The sequence below is a fragment of the Hyaena hyaena genome, unplaced genomic scaffold (assembly GCF_003009895.1).
Source record: "Hyaena hyaena isolate Hyena2069 unplaced genomic scaffold, ASM300989v1 scaffold_1011, whole genome shotgun sequence".
In the NCBI taxonomy this organism is placed as follows: Eukaryota; Metazoa; Chordata; class Mammalia; order Carnivora; family Hyaenidae; genus Hyaena; species Hyaena hyaena.
In genome coordinates this window covers 609,761-627,662 of record NW_024081643.1, presented here as the reverse complement: position 1 = coordinate 627,662, position 17,902 = coordinate 609,761, and the positions used below count along the sequence as shown (strand labels likewise).

The 17,902-nt window shown below is 37.8% G+C and overlaps 1 protein-coding gene across 1 annotated transcript in view; it reads left to right on the top strand.

Moving 5' to 3' along the window:
• The first annotated feature begins 458 nt into the window (after window positions 1–458).
• LOC120223571 (probable G-protein coupled receptor 158) overlaps window positions 459–17,902 on the top strand; it is an 82,282-nt gene continuing 64,838 nt past the window's right edge. Inside the window, exon 1 of the mRNA XM_039221775.1 lies at window positions 459–617. Coding sequence (XP_039077706.1) covers window positions 459–617 — 159 coding nt within the window. The remainder of the gene's footprint in view (window positions 618–17,902) is intronic.

The window sequence follows — 17,902 nt, the reverse complement described above, 5'->3', positions numbered from 1 at the left end:
TGGAGAAAGCTGAGCTGCCAGGTATCCAAAGAGCTGATTAAGGCAACAAGCCAAAATGCAAGTAACAGACAAGCCTTTCATCACTTTTGGTAATAGTATAAGGAAGAAATTAAGCAAGAGAAAGTGATGGCTTCCCCCATTGTTTCTTTTTTACACCATGGAATGGCACCAGGAAAGGGTCAGATGAATTGGCAGACGAGGGGAATCTTCTCACTGCTGAGAGAGCCCTGAGGCTGGGGGCTGGAGGAAAGGCTAAGAATGGAACAGTACTGAGTAATGAGTCAGAGTAGAGAAAAATGTCTTAAAGATCCTTCAAATTAGGAGACCTCATGGTTAGGTACCTATGCTACGAATGCATATATGAGTAGAATCTGACTGTCCAGAGGACAGAATCCCAGCCTGTACATCCCTAAAGAGACTGTAGTGCATCAAGACTATACGTGAGGTCTGGTGTGGGGATGGCAGCTTCTTCTCATGAGGCCTGTCAGGTAAAGACCTTGTTATCATCCATGATTGGCCTGAAAAATGATGTAGAAGCTTTTGACGAGGAGCTGGAGTTTTTGACTCAAGACTCAAATCTCAAAACTAATGGGTTTTCCCACTCTGAAAAAACTCATGTAGTTGAGAAATAGACTATTTAAAAACAATATTTGGAGACTTCAGTACCCTGCTTTCAATAAACAATGGCACAGCTAAGCAGAAGATCGGCAAGGAAATAATATAAACCAGCTGGATCCAGCAGACATTTATAGAATATTCCCCTAAGACAAGGAAGAAGACAGTAATGTCTACTGTTACCAGTTCTAGTAAACACTGTATAAGAGGCTTTAGCCACAGCAGTTAGGCAAGAAAATAAAATGAAAAGGCATACAGGTTAGAAAGGAAGAAGCAAAATTGTCTCTGTTTGCAGATGGCATGATCTTATATAGAGAAAACTCTAAAGAATACACAATAAGACTATTAAATTAATAAGTAAATTCAGCAGGGCTACAAGATAAAATCAACTTGACTTCCATATTTACAATGGACAATCTTAAAATGAAGTTAATAAGATAATTCTGTTTAAAATGCCATAAAAAGAATAAAATATTTGTGAATAAATTTAACAAAAAGTGCATGACTTGTACAGTGAAAACTGTAAAACATCATTTGCAGAGATTTACAAAGATCTACATACATGGAATGCAAAGATTAGAAAGCTTATTAGTATGTCAGTACTCTCCAATGACCTATAGATTCAATACAATGCCTAGAAAAACCCCAGCTATATTGTTGCTGAATTTACCAAACTGATCCTAAAATTTATATGGCAATACAAGAGGCCTAGAATATTTAAAACAATTTCAAAAAGAATGACAAAGTTGGAGGAATCATACTTTCTAGTTTCCCCCACTTACTACAAAGCTTCAGTAATCAAGAGATACCGCATAAGTTACTGGCAAAAGGATAGATCAATGGAATATAAATCAGTGGAACAAATTGAAAGTCTAAATTTAATTCCTTAGATTTAAGGCCAACTGATTTTTTATAAGGGTGTGAAGACAATTGAATGGGGATAAGAAAATCTTTTCAACAAATTATGCTGGAAGAACTAAGATATCCCCATGCAGAATAATGAAGTTGGATTCCTACCTCACACTATATACAAAAATTAACTCAAATCAAGGATGTAAATGTAATCATTAAAACAATAAAAGTCTTGGAAAGAAACACAGATATAAATCTTCATGACTCTAGGTTAGGTGGTAGGTTCTTAGATATGATACCAAAGCAATAAGATAAAATAGATAAGTTGGATTTCATCAAAATAAAAAAATTTGTGCTGCAAATGATACCATCAAGGAAGTGAAAAGAGAGGCTCCTGGATGGCTCAGTGGGTTAAGCATCTGATATCAGCTCAGGTCATGATCTCACAGTTTGTGGGTTAGTGAGTTCAAACCCTGCATCAGCCTCTGTTCTGACAGCTTAGAGCTTGGAGCTTGCTTCGGATTCTGTGGCTCCTTCTCTCTCTTTCTCTCTTTCTCTCTCTCGCTCTACCCCCCCCCCCACTTGTGTGCTCTTGCCCTCTCTCTCTCTCTCAAAAATAAACATTTAAAAAAATTAAAAGAAAGTGAAATGAAAAAAATAGAATGGGAGAAAATATTTGCAAATCATACATCTAGTAAGGGACTCGTATTCAGAATATGTGATGAACTCCTATAACTCAATAATAAAAAGACAGAAAACCCAATTTAAAAATGAGGAAAGCATCTGAATTGACTTTTTCCAGAGAGTATATACAAATGGCCAATAAGAACATGCAAAGATGCTTGGCATCTTTAATCTTTAGGGAAATGCAAATCAAAAATTGTAGGCTACCACCGCATACCCACAAGGATAGCTGTAACGGGCAATAACAAGTGTTGGCAAGGATGTGGAGGAATTGGAAACCTCGCATATTGCTGGTGGGAATCTAAAACAATGCAAGTCATGTTCTAAAAACAGATTGGAATTTCCTCAAAATGTTAAACACAGAGTTACCATATGACAACAATTCTACTCCTATGCATATAACCAAGAGAAATGAAAACATGCTCTTACTAAAACTTGTTTCTAAACATTCACAACATTTTTCACAATAGCCAACAAGTAGGAACAATCCAAATGTTTATCATCTGATGAATGGATTAACATAGTACATTCATACAATGGAATATTATTCTTCAATAAACAGGGGCGAAGTGCTGATATATGCTACAGCGTGGATCAACCTTGAAAACATTACACCAAGTCAGAGAAGACAGTTTAGGAAGACCACCTATTGCATGATTCCATTATAGGAATTTTTCAGAACAGGCAAATTTATAGAGACCGAAAGTAGATTGCCCAAAACAGAGGACAAATGGAGAGTAACTGCTACTTGGTATAGGCTTTCTTTTTGGGGTGGTGAAAATGACCAATAAATGATCATGATAATGGTTGTACACCTCTGTGAACAAAGTGAAAAACGTTAAATTGGATGGTTATTTAAATGAATGTATGTTATGATATGTGAATTATATTGCACTAAAGTTGTTTACAAAATTCACAGCAACTCTTATTTGAATAATAACAGTGTGGTTTATGTTGAACTAACATTACCACACATAATAATTAGAAACTCTGGACAATATATAACAACCTTACTATTTGAAGGTATTGGAAAACTACCCAAAGCAGGCAGAAACTGGAAGGAATTTAACCCTTGGAAAACAGAACTGCACTGGATGGGGTCCATATCATTTGACTTTCCCTGAGGACACACCCCAGCTGATGCAGTAGATCTGGGCTAGAATTCAAGCAAACACCTGAAATCTAGTTGTCATGAAGTGTTAAAGTATAGATTTCAGTTCTGCTAGAGAAGTTCAAAATTGAAGGGATACATTGTCACAATGAGAAAGCCATAGGAGGGGGATGTGTCAATCTGAGTCCAAAATGGAGCGAAACTATAAATGAATTTAACAGTGGAAATTTAATATGGTTATTAAACTATGACAGGGAGGTTAAGTATACAGATATAAAGAGAACTCTAAATGGCATCCTGGGGCTGAGGGGAAGTGCCCAAGAAAAGACAAACTTGGAAAAGAGTTCCATCCCCAAGGCAAGAGCTTTGTATTTGTTTGTTGGTTTTTAAGTTTATTTATTTATTTTTGCAAGGGGTGGTGGGGAGGAATCCCAAGTAGGCTCTCCATTGTCAGCACAGAGCCTGACTTGTAGCTCAAACTCACAAACTGTGAGATCATGACCTGAGTCAAAAGCAAGAGTTGGATGCTTAATCAAATAAGCCACTGAGGGCTCTCTCCACAGCCTCCCCTCCACCCTCTGCAAGAGAGGAGTTTAGACCTTGTTGTAGAAGGTATGGCTGCAGCCTACCAGATGAGAGAAAAATGTACTGGGTTCCCCAGGAAGTGCTGGTCCACAGTGGCCAGGAAAACAAGGAAGTACCTTCTGGGAGCCAGGAAAACCAAGGCTAAAAGGCAAGTGTGCAGAAAATAAAGGCTTTTGGAGCCCACTCACAGATTGGGCAGCACTTGGGCACAGACTGCCAGACACAGGAAAGCAAGGCCCAACTATATGCTGTTTACAAAAGATGCACATTAGACAGGATGAAAAGTAAAATGATTGAAAAAGATATACTAAGCATAAGAAAATTGGAGTGGCTCTGTTAATGACAGACAAAATAGATTTCAAATAAAGGGATATTAACAGAGATAAAAAGGTACATTTCATCATAATAATAAAATTGTCAGTTCATCAGGAAGACATGACAATCCTAAACAGGAATTCAATAAATAACAGAACTTTTAAGATACATAAAGTGAAAAAAAAGAAAAACTTAAAAAATGACTAAGTGAATTCACAATCGAGTCATATACTTTTATATTCCTGTCTTGACGACAAATAATATAACTACACATATACACATAAAAATCGGTTAAGATTATAAAAGACATAAAAACACTTGGCATAATTGCTATTTATAGAACACTACACTCAACAATGGGAGAATACAAATTCTTTTAAAGTACATGTGAAATATTCATCAAGATAGTCAAGTGCTATGCCAAACAGTAAATCTCAATACATTTTTTAAAATGGATATCATAGGGGTGACTGAGTGACTCAGCCAATTGAGCATTCAAATCTTCATTCTGGCTCAGGTCATGATCACAGAGTCCTATGACCAAGCCCCTTATTGAGCTCCATGTTGAGTGTGGAGCCTGCTTAAGGTTCTCTCTCTCTCCATCCATGTCTCTCTCCCCCTTCTCCTCTCCCCTGCTTATGTGCTCTCTCTCTCTCTCTAAAATAAAATATAAAATAAAATAAAATAAAATTTAATTAATTAATTAAGTGGAGATCATATGATATACATTCTATGAGTTCAGTTGAGTGAAATAAGTAATCAATAATATAGTGACTTAGAAAGCCTCAAATAATTGAAAAGTAAACAATGCCTAAAAATCCAGTTTGTAAAATAAGAAAATCACAATGGAAATGAGAAAATATTTCAAACTGAATGATAAGGAAAATACAAGATATCAAAATTACTTAGATGCAGTCAAAGACATGCTTATAGGGACATAGGATTATATGTTAATGTAGAAACACTATGTAGAAACAAAATATGATTCATGCTTTCACTTTACAAATCTAGAGAAAGAACAAAGTCAACATACGTGGAAGAAAGGGAATAATAAAGATAAGAAGCTATTAAATAGAAAACAACAATTAAGAAAACTAACAAAACCAAGAGCTATTATTTTATTCTGAAAATAAAGTTGACAGGGGCACTTATGTGGCTGAGTTGACTGAGCGTCCAACTTCAGTTCAGGTCATGATCTCACAGTTCAGAGTTTGAGCCCTGTGTTGGGCTCTGCTGACAGCTCAGAGCTTGGAGCCTGCTTGGAATTCTGTGTCTCCCTGTCGCTTGGCCCCTCCCCTGTTTGCAGTCTGTCTCTGTCTCTCAAAAATAAATAAACATAAAAATAATTTTTAAAAAAATAATAATAAAGTTGACAAATCCCTAGCAAGATTGATCAAGAAAGTAAAGAATGCACTAGTTACCAATATTAGAAATTAAAAAGAAAAGATCACTGAAGATTCTAAAGACATGAAAATGGTAACATGACAATATTACAGTAAAACTGTATGCCAATAAATTTCAAATCTTAAATGAGGGGCGGCTGGGTGGCTCAGCCAGTTAAGCGTCCAACTTCGGCTCAGGTCATGATCTTACAGTTTGTGGGTTCGAGCCCCACCTCAGGCTCTGTGCTGACAGCTAGCTCAGAGCCTGGAGCCTGTCTTCAGATTCTGTGTCTTCCTCTCTCTCTGACCCTCCCCTGCTCATGCTGTCTCTATCTCTCAAAACTAAATAAAACATTAAAAAAAACTTAGATGAAATGGATAAATTCTTTGAAAAATACAATTTACCAAAGTTGACAAAAGATGAAATCGAAAATATGAATAGGCATGTTCATATTAAATAAATTAAATTTGTAACAAAAAAACTTCTCACAAAGAAAACTATGGGCCAAGTTGTCCTTATTAGGCATTTCTGTCATGCGTTTTAGAAAGAAAGATTGTCACTCTTACACAACTCTTTCAGAAAATAGAGGAGAGAATACTTCCCAATTCATATTATGAGGCTGTCATACCCTGATACTAAAACCTGACCAAGATATTACAAGAAAAACAAATAAAGAATAACCCTTATAAATGTAGATCCAAAATTCCTTAACAAAATATTAGCTAACTGGATCTGGAAATAGATAAAATGATAATATCTCATGGCCAAGTGGTGTTTAGCTCAGCAATTCAAGGTTAGATTTTTAAAAATCAAATATTATAATTCACCCTATTAATAGGATAAAGGAAAAAACTTATGTCTTATAGTTCACCTATAAAAGGTGAACTTCTAGTTCACCTAAATTGATGCAGAACATTTGAAAAACTTCAACACCCGTGTATAATAAAAACCCTAAGAAAATGAAATACAACAGCTCTTCCTCAGTTATGATAAAGGTCATCTATCTAAAAACTGTACTTAATAGTGAAATATACATTTTTTCCTTAAGATCAGGAACTAGGCATGGATATTTGTTCAAACTAACAGCATTCAACATCATACTGGAGGTACTGGGTAGTTGAAACAAGGCAAGGAAAATAAATAAAAGGCTACAAATTGGAAAGGAAGTAGTAATACGGTTTTTATTCATGAACAACATACTTATTTGCATAAAAAATCTAAAGACATCTACAACACTAGAACTAGTGAACTAAATTCCCGAAGTGTATCTGGCAATGCTGTTGGATACAAAGTTAATATACAAAAATCAATTGTTTCTATACATAGAAGCAAACAATATAGAAAATGAAGAATTTTAAATTACATTTACCATAACATCTCAAAGCGCTGAGAACGTACAAATAAATGTATCAAAAATGTGCAAGACATCTACACTGGAAACTAAAAAATATTAACAAAAGAAAATAACACCTAATAAGTGGAAGAATGTATGAAGTTCATACATTAAATAGTGAGTGTTTTCTTCCAGTTGCTTTGTAGAACCATTGCGCTTGTAATCAAAACTCCAGTAAGCTTTTCTTGTAGCAATTGGCAAGTTGATCCTAAAATTTATATAGAAAAGCAAAGGGTCTAGACTAGTCACATCAACATGTCGAAAGAACAAAGCTTCTACTATCCGATTTCAAGAGTTGCTCTAAAGCTACAGGACTCAAGACAGTTTTAATTGGACTCAGGGTAGATAAATAGATCTATCAGACAAAATGAAGTAGCCAGAAATAGATCCATATGTATAAGGTCATTGGATTTCCTTCTTTTTTTAAATTTTTATTTATTTTTGACAGAGAAGAGCATGAGAGGGGGAAGGACAAAGAGAGAGAGGGAGACAGAATTCAAAGTAGGCTCCAGTGTCTGAGCTGTCAGCACAGAGCCTGACATGGGGGCTCAAACTCATGAACAGTGAGACCGTGACCTGAGCCAAAGTCAGATGCTTAACTGACTGAGCCACCCAAGTGCTCCTTAGGCCGTTGGATTTCTTTACAAAGGACTCAAGGCAATTCAACGTGGAAAGAAAAGTCTTTTCAACAAATGTCTCTGAAATAACTGGATAAATATATGGAGGGAAATGATGACAATCTTGGGGTAGTTAACAGTTTCTTTAGGAGAACACACAAATCACCAAACCTAAAAAGAAAAGATAATTTGGAACTTATGAGAGTTTAAAACTTCTGGTCCTCAGAAGGTGTCTTTAGTAGGCCTTCCGTTGCTGGAAGGGAAATAGGCCTTCCATTGCATGGCCTTGGAGGTTGCCATGGCTACTCAGGCATTGCCTTCACTTGTAATTTGTTATTTTACTGGCTCACACAAGTAGAAAGTAAAAGCGTCATGGAAGGATACCTGATACCAAAAAAAATGCCACAACGTGGTGAAACACATAAACACCATGGATGCTGTGTTGTGGAGGTTGGGATAGAGTTACAGAACACAGGAAGCTCCTTACCATCCTTGGCCTAGTGACTGCTCTGATGGCGAAGAGCCATCCTTCAATCTGCCATTCCTTCAGTCCTTTATTCTTTTATCCCGTCATTCCTTCATTCCTTCAGTTGTTTATTCTGTCATTCCTTCATTCCTGGCCCATGGAAGCTGGGCCTGATCTTTACTTTCATTGGTCCCCTCTCTGTTTTGTGTCCTCCCTCCCAGATCTGCGCTGTTCTCCCCATGTGTGTGTGTGTGTTTGTTTTCCTTGATCCTCTCTTTCTAATAATTGGCAAGTGACCAAAAGTAGTTTTCATACACTTTTGTCTTCCTTTCCCATCAGTTTGAGTTAAGCCAAATAAACAAAATCAAATAAGCAAAAAACAACAAAAGAAACCCTGCTGGCCCTTCTTACCGGGCGGTGTTAGGATGACACCACAAAGAGTCTTGTGTGATCCCACTCACCCGTGCTCAGTGCCTCTTGTCCCTCCAACCTAGTCCTTTTCGGTTGTAGCTGGAGAGTCAGGAGATTAGGGGCCAACCGGGATCTGTGGACACGGTCTCTCCTTGGACCTCTGTGATGAGCTGGAGTGGAACTGTAGCTGTGTAGCTTCTAAAATGAGATAAGACCTATGAAAACGTTTCTTAAGATTCTGAAGCCTTTGCCAGTCTACGGAAGCATTGTCATGCCAGCGGGAAGCCACTTACTGCACCAAAAATATGATAGTCATTCGGTCTCAAAAAATACATGCTTAATGATTCCATTTCTGTAAAGTTCAAGAACAGCCCAAACTGACCTCTAGTCATGAAATGTTATTACATATGCAGAATCCACAGAACTTAGCAACTGACTAGACACTGGAGAGGTAGGAGGCCCATCCAAGAGCCCTTTGAAGCTTTTGTGGCTAAGTTTCCTCCCCCCTCTGAGACCTTCACTCCCTCACCCTCCCCATCCCCACAGACAGCATGTTGCAAGAGCACTTTATTGCTATTGAGTCAGCAGCAAGCAGGAAAGGTTAAAAATACATAAACAGTGCTCCTCAGCTATCCAGATAAATCAGCACATATGCAGAGAAAAATATGCGTACTAAAATTCGGTTTAAGGTCATGCTTAAATTCAGCAATTTGGATGTGACAATACCCCTGGAGAGATAAGACGTCTTCACATGAAGCAGTCAGAAGCAGACCCAGGATCTGCTTCTCTCCTCAGTCTCTCTCTGCCTCTCCTTTCAGTACCTCCTCCTGCATCAGTGCCAAACTCTTCTCCATGCCGGCTCGCTCTGGCATCCTAGCCTGCCTCACTGGGCTCTTCCCATCCAAGCAGTAGACTATGTCCTGATAGTTTCTTCCCTTCTACTTTCCATCCAAACTTCCCCATCCTGTGCCTGGGTGTCTCAATAACTAAAGAGTCCAACTTCAAGTCAGGTCATGGTCTCATGGTTCTTGAGATCGGGCCCTGTGTCGGACTCTGGGTTGACAGCACAGAGTCTGCTTGGGATTCTCTCTCTCCTCTCTCTCTCTTCCCCTCCACAGCTCGTGTGTGCTCTCTTTCTCTCTCTCTCAAAACAAATAAACTTTTTTAAAACAGGAAAAGAAAAAAGAATTGTTCTCTCTGAAGTGGCTTTCAGTTACTAGTCATCACTCTATCCTAAGTTTTGATCGGGATCTTTTGAAGATATAGAAAATGATTCTAATGGTAGGTATCTTGAGCATTGTGACCACTTACAAGAAAAATATTTTTTTTTAATATTTTTATTTATTTCTAGGAGAGAGACAGAGACAGCATGAGCAGGGGACGGTCAGAGAGAGAGGGAGATATAGACTCTGAAATAGGCTCCAGGCTCTGAGCTGGCAGTCAGCACAGAGCCCGATGCGGGGCTTGAACCCATGAACCGGGAGATCATGACCTAAGCTAAAGTCGGAAGCTTAACCGACTAAGCCACCCAGGTGCCCCAAGAAAAATATTTTTAAATAATTTATCTTTTTGCTGAAAACTTTAAAATCAGGTGATTTTTCACACATCCTTATGAGAGCACAGTCGCAAATCTAGCAAAGGTGATTCCCAGAGCTTCTCCTCCCTCTTTGTGACTTGAACATATTCTCAGGCCTCCAAATCTATCTTAGTGCATTTAGTTTGTTAAACCTAAAAAGACAGCTGAATTTAGAGCTGTTGATTCCTAAATGAAATCCATCTCATTCAGTCAGTTAGTAAGCAAAAATGAACATACTTCCCAGTGGAAAGAGACATAAAAATGGTATTTTTATGCAATGTAATATGTTCCATAATATATACATATGAGCACAGAGAAAGAGGCTACTACCTATGAAATATAAGAAAGACTATAAAAAGAAGTAAATATTTGTTCTCTGGAATAAAGAGTAGGGAAGTAGCTGGGCGAAAAAGGGGAAATCAATGTTCTAGAATTGATGGCACAAATATAGACAAAGAAAGTATCTGTGCTCACTTGGGTCTGCAAAATGGCATGTGGCTAGCACATGTATATGTTGTTAGATGGTATTGACAGAGAAGACTAATAAAGAATTGTGGAGAGGGGCATCTGGGTAGCTCAGTCATTTAAGCATTTAACTTCAGCTCAGGTCATGATCTCATGGTTTGTGAGTTTGAGCTGCACATTGGGCTCTGTGCTGACAGCTCGGAGCCAGGAGCCTGCTTCAGATTTTGTGTCTCTCTCTCTTTCTGCCCTTCCCCTGCTTGTACTCTGTCTCCGTCTCTCTCAAAAATAAAATAAACGTTAAAAAAATCAAAAGAGAAAAGAACTGTGGAGACAAATAAGTAAGAGAATTTGTATACCACAAGCAGGTACACTTTAATAAAAAAGCAGGAAGCCAAAAGTGGTTTCTAAGCAGGGGTGAGATATTATCAGATTGGGATTTTGGATAGAAAACTTCTAACAAAATTTGGAGTATAACTTCCATTCACTGAGGTAGAGATGTTCTCAACATAGCAAGCAAGTAGTATTCTTAGGAACATCTTTATTTCCATGGCCTGGAGCCTGTAGCATATGGTTCAAAAGATAACTTTTCCAGGTGAGACCATCTTCCAGATGATCCAGGACATAGTCATGTATACATCCTCCAGTCTGAGAAAGACTAGAGGTGAAAGACAATGAAGTAGAGGAACTTCACAGTGAAGTTTGGGTGTGTGGAAGTGCAGAGGGTAAGGTGGAAGTTGTGGAAGAAAGTTCTGTGTGTGTGAAACAACTTGGGGTTCAGTTCTTGTGGAGCCAAGGGTGGAGGAGGGGAGTTATTGCAAGAATTGCAAAGAGAGAAAATCTATGTGTAAATGTAGAACATTTGTCTGAAGAACACTGACTCTGAAATACTTAGGTTGTGGGGCAACTAGTCACTTGATTTTTACCAATAAGAAAGTGCAGGTTTTGGAGACCAAATGACTTTTCTTTTCTCTCTCCATTAGTTAAAAAGGAGAGAAAACTGGGATGCCTGGCTGTCTCAGTTGATTAAGCATCCAACTCTTGATTTCAGCTTAGGTCATGATCTCATGGTTCATGAGATGAAGACCCGCATCAGGCTCTGTGCTGATGGTGTGGACCCTGCTTGTCATTCTCTCTCTCTTTGCCCATGTGCTCATTCTCTCTCTCTCTTCATCTCCCTCTCTCTCTCTCAAAATAAATAAATAAACTTTAAAAAAAGGAGGGGGAACATTCTTTGTAAATGTTAACAATTTAGAGTAATTCCACCTTTGACATGTTTAAATTACTGTCATCGTGGGCAGGTCACTTAACCTCCTAAGAATTTCAGCTCAGGAAAGAAATAACCAGCTATGTAATAAACAGTAAAAACCCCATGTACAGATTTATTTTTATTATTGGTAATGACTGTGTTAAACAGAGTACTCCAGGACAGGAAAGTGAATAGAAGGAGGATTGAAAATATACAGAGAAAACCCATTTGTTATTGCTCACTGACAAATTCTGAAGAGGCTTTATGGCATCCTACAGTTAAATTTAGATTTTTATTTTCAGCTCCTTTATTTGGAGCTGAGTTATAAGAATGTGTCCTCTCCAAGAGGGGTGAGGCAATGAATGACTCAGACTGAATCAGGCTGGCTAAGCAGTTCCCTCACCATAGGGATCTGAGACTTTTTTATGACTCTTTGCCATTGAGAGAGAATTCATAAGGATCAGGTAGAATCACCCAGTGCTCACTTTAAAGAGAAATAAAGAGTCTGGCGTCAGTCTTTATGGAATAAAAAAAAAAAAAAAAAAAAGGAGAAACAATTACACTACTCTAGTTGACATAGTGCTTTCACATACATTTTTCCCATCCTGTGGGGGTGGGAGAAAAGGAATTACTAACTCAACTTTCTAGGTGAGAGAGGAGATGGTCAGAATGATGTGCTGAAGGCCATGCAGTTGGTAAGTATCAGAGCAGTCCCTTGGGTTTTCAAATACTATAATCTTTCCAGTATATGCCTCTGCTTCTCAAGAAACATATTCTCATTTCTGCCCCGGGCTTTGAGATTTGGCAATGGGTTTTTTGCCCCGGGCTTTTTATGCATGTGAATTCTTTTGCACCTTGTAACTGTATTGAGGTGTGTGGGGGGGTTTAAGATCTTCCCATTTCTCTTCAGTCATTTTTCTATATCTTTCCATCTCCATTTAATGGCATAGATATTACATATGGCACCTTCTCCACTTCGCTCTTTCATCCTGATACTTAGAAACAGCCTCCCACACCCCAGAAGCAAGACTCACCTGCATCCTCTCCCCCAGCCTGTTTCAAGTAAGGCATCCTTGTAGAAGGCAAACTCAGGGTTCAACTGCAGGGAGAGTCACTTTGCACTGACTCCAGCAGTGAAAAAGCTGTGCAGTGTGCCATGTCCTTCCAAGAACCTGTGTGTGTGTGTGTGTGTGTGTGTGTGTGTGTGAGATGAACTGGGTGGTAAAACCTGATAAAGCTGTCAGGACAAACATGAGATTCATTGCTTTAAATGTTAAAATAAAGATTTAAAGTGATTATAGTAAATGTCAGAAATCCTTTCATGCATTTTTTCATTCCTGTATTATAAAAGTAATATATCTTCATTGGAAAAAAACAAAAAAATCAACTAGTACCAAAGCATGTAAGTTAAATAGTAAAAATCCCTCTCTCCCTGCCTCTTCCAATCCACCCAACCCAGAGGTAGTCATAATTGTGTGCCACCAGACATTCCTTTTTACATGTATACAAACAGAAGCATATTTTCATTATTATTCTGCAACTTTCTTTTAAGCAGTTTCTCTTAAGGATTTTTTTGCAGCAACAGAGTCAGATTCACTTAGTTATTTTAATTTCTTTGTTTTCCATTTTGTATGGATGTAACATGAATTATAAATTTAAGCCATCCCCTCTGGGTAGACAATATTTTCAATGCTTTTGCTGTTGCAAATAATGCTTTAGCGAATATTGGACATAAATATTTGCATATTTTGTATACATGTATATGTAAGACTTTTTTTAGAAATAAAATTCTTACTGTATTTTAATAGTTTTTGAAATCTTTCTTCACCCCTCCCTAGTCTTGTTCTGAACTGTGGCTACACCAGCTTCATGTTGCCTTGCTTCTGGGCTATGAACTATCAGCAGCTCTTAACCCTTGTTAAGTTAAAACTACCTAAGACCATTTTTTTTTAAAGGCAAATTATTCAGACTGTGCCCTGGCACTCCTGACTCAAAGTTTTCAAAGGGAGCCCTGGGTTTTCACATGTTTTTACACCATAGGTGATTCTACTGTTGAGTCAGAGTTGAAGACCATTGAATTGGTTCCTGGCTTCTATATTTTCCCATGATTATGTCCATCTCTTTTCTCTGACTCAGTAGTTCAGTGTCTGTGATGTTGCTCTTTTCTTTCACAATTGTCTTACTGAATCATTCTGGTTTTGCTTTTTAGCATTCATTTTCCCATTTGTTATTTTGTTTGCTTGTTTGCTTTTTGTTTTTTTTTTTAAATGTTCATTTTTTAAGAGAGAGAGAGAGAGCAAGGCAAGGGGAGAGAGAAAGGGAGACACAGAATCCAAAGCAGGCTCCAGGCTCTGAGCTGTCAGCACAGAGCCTGATGGGGGGCTTGAACCCACAAACCATGACATCATAACCTGAGCTGAAGTCAGATGCTTAACCAACTGAGCCACTCAGGTGCCCATTTTCCCATTTGTCAATTGCATTCTGATCTTTAGTTATAGTTTTCATTTCTTTTTACTTGAAAATTATTTTTACCCTGTAAACATTATTCAGTTTAACCCCTCCGTGTTTGCTACACTAAATAAGCTGATCGAAGTTCTAGGTGACCAGGCATTCTACAATATCCAGCCTCTATCAAAGAACCCTATTTTTACCCTATTACTCTTTCCTGCGTAACGGCAGGCAGTGAGACATCATGATAATGAGCTTGTGCTGTAGACTCAGGTGAGGTTTAAACCCCAGCTCTGCCACTTACTAGCTGTGTGACCTTGGCCAAAGTCCTCAACTTTTCTGTCCATCAGTTTCCCCATATGTAAAGTGGGAATATTAATAATGCCTATTGTAAAGGATTTGTATAAGGAACAAGTAAGTTCATGTAGAGCACCTTGAAAGTAATTGGAAAATAGAAAGCATTCATTCGATGTTATTATTGTTATTATCCATCTCCCTCCGAAAAGATTATTAGACAGACCTCTAAGAGGCTTCTCTCTTTTTAGATGCAGGTTTCTGCTTTCTTTGATTTCTTCATCTGGTTATATGTTGCCATCTGCTTTCCATCTTGCAGAATTTTGTTGATATCTGTCATCTGTTGGCATTTCTACTCATACTCTCTTTGGTCTTGAGTGTTGTACCATCATCAGCTAGAGTTTCCAGAAGTAGCAGAAATACACATGTTCAATCTGCCAGGTTTAACTTGAAGTTTGCATTCTTTCTTAGTCACAACTTAAACATAGACATAAATACTTGAAACGATTCAAATATTTCTCCCAAACCACCCTGACCATATCATAGTTTTCTCATCATCCAAACAAAACAGTTGCTTCTCAGCAGCTTCTAGTCATGAGCTATGTGCAACAATCCCAGAATTATGAACTTAACGATGAATTGGACTCCATGGAGAGGCAGCCTTGGTAGATTCCTTCTCATCTTTTAAAGAGTTCTCCTTTAAAATTATTTTTCATAGAATTATTTCTCTAAATGCATGCTCTAGTTATGTAATGGCTTTTTATTCTATACTCTTTTTACATCATTCACTTTGAATATAATAGCATTTCTGATGACTGAAAATAGGGTTGCCTTTTGTGGTAGATGGCTTCTAAGATGGCCTCAATGATTCTTGCTTCCTGGTATTGACAGCCTGTGCATTTCCCTCTGTTTGACTAACCTGTGTTTAATCAATATTAAACATATCAATGTGAAACAAAGAATGTCACTTCCATGATGAGGCTACAAACGATTATGACTTCTATCTTGCAAACAGACTCTTTCTTGCTGGCTTCAGTGAAGCAAGTTACTATGTTGGAGAGGTCCACATGCAAAGGAACTGGGAGTGGCCTCTCACCAACAGCCAGCTCAGGGCCCCACTTTCTTCAGCTCACAAGGAACCACATTTTGTTAACAACCACATGAGCTTTCCCAGCTGAGCTGTCAGATGAGATCCCAGCCCTGATTAATACTTTAATTGTATTCTTATGAGAGACCCTAAAACCAGCAGTGTTTAGATTGCTAACCCACAGAATATGAGATAGTAGTTATGTGTTGTTTTAAGGTGCTGAGTTTATAGAATGTGTTATGTCAACAGGTAACAAGTTCACCTGGCTTGCCTTGCCTTTACCAATCATGCTAATAGCTCTGCTACTGCTTTAAGGACATAGTTTGCTTTATCTGTTTCTTTACTGTTCTGCATATACTGCATTCTCAGCTCCACAGTATTCAGAAGCTTCTTTTCTGTTAACATTTGAAGATATATGTACAAGAAAACTAAACACACTTTTTATTGAAATTTGGCAAATATCAAAGCTAATTCTTCCATTAATAATAAAACTGGCATTTGCCTTTTATCTGTGGTTTATATAAGTGATTTTACATTATCTTTATTAAACTGTTGAGGAAACTGAATTCCACAGAACTTAAGGGATTTGTTCCAGGTTATATGTCTGATTAGTGGGAGAGCCCAGACTGGCATTTATGGCAGCTGACTCCAAATTCCTTCTTTTTGTCCACTGCACTAGGCTGCAGAACCCCCTCCACCTGACTGCTTGGCAACTCATATATTTACACTATTTAACAAATAAAATTTTCATGTTTAAATGTTTTTGTCTTATTAGATCTAATCTCTTGCCTCATATATATTTTCCTTAAGCTAATTAACCCTTCTCATGTGTGTGTGTGTGTGTATGTGTCCATTTTTATTTAGCTCTAAATGAAGTATATTATTCTTCCAGCAATCACAGTAAAATTTCTAAGATACATGTTACATATATTTTATATTCTGAATTAAGTAGAGTCCCCCAGTGTCCAGTGATCTCTTGTTACCATTCTGTTTACCAACTCTTATACTGTTCTTTGTCCATTATTTTTAAAAAAAACTGAATCCAAAAATCATTGATCATATTTAGAGCTCATTTGTTCCTGAAACTTTTCAATCTCAGGAGATATATTTTTACCTCTCTGCCATTTTATTAGCTCACAGATAAACGATACCTTTCTTATTTTTAAATTTTAAGAGAGAATCCAGAAGGCTTAACTTTATGCTCCCATTATCTTCATGGATTCAGCTATCTCATGTTATATATTCACTTATAAAAATAAATATTAAGTAAAATCAGTATCATACTTATACTCTCTCTGTATTTTATGTGCTGCTTGTTTTTTTGCTTAACATAAATCCCAAGAACTTTATTGTATTCATTAATATTTTTGAGAACATGCTTATTAAGGATAGTATAATCCTCTATCATAAGTCATGCACCTTAATTTATTTTTGCCCTGAAAAGTATTTCTTTTGAACACATAAACTGAGGTTGTAAAAGTGTAAGATGAAGACAGTCATCCGTTTCTGTGTTTATTGTGTTTGTTGGGATGGGGTATTTCCACAAAGTGCCTTTTCTTGTGGAGAGAGAGGAGCACAGACTAGGGAGGCTCTCTGTTCCCTCTCGCAGCACCCTCAACCTCTCTCAGCACTCTCCCCTCCACCTCGCTGTGCTTCCCCTTAGGCAGGTAAGCATCACATTTCTGAACACCACATCCTGGCAGTTCTAGTCCATGAATGGATGGAGAAGAGGGGAGCCGATGGGGGACAAGTGGTCATGGACTAGAAAGCTCCAAGACTGGCTGAGGTAGAAATAGTCCCTGCACAGTGAGGACACAACCAAGAATTTCTCAATTTGTCTGTTTCATTTAGTAAAAGCCTCTGAGGTCTCAGAATTAGACTCTGAAATGGAGTAGGGATGAAAATCTTCCCCTGTTATTTTTGGGCTTTCAGATCTCGAGGATGAAGCATGTGATGTTTTATTTAAAAGGTGTGCTTGTTAATTCCATACCATCTACCAGGCAGTGAGTAGAATCACCAGTGAGACTTTGGGATCTTGTCATCTTTGCCTTTAGTTTTTAGAGCTGTGACCCTTCTAATTTCTTTTTATATTTTCAAGGGCATCATAGTGGAGATTTTAGAGGGACTGTGTCAGGTGTATCTCATATGCGATCACAATAACCCCAAATGTTACTTCTCTACATTTTAAATGTTTAAAAATTATGTATATATTTTATGTTTTAGCCTATTAATTTATACTTCTTTTGTGCTTTGGAGGCATAGCAGCCAAGTGCAAAGTAGTAAGTTCTAGACCATGGTTGTGTAAAGTCATAATCACAGTCATAATCCCTTTCATTTGTGTGGTAATTGCATAA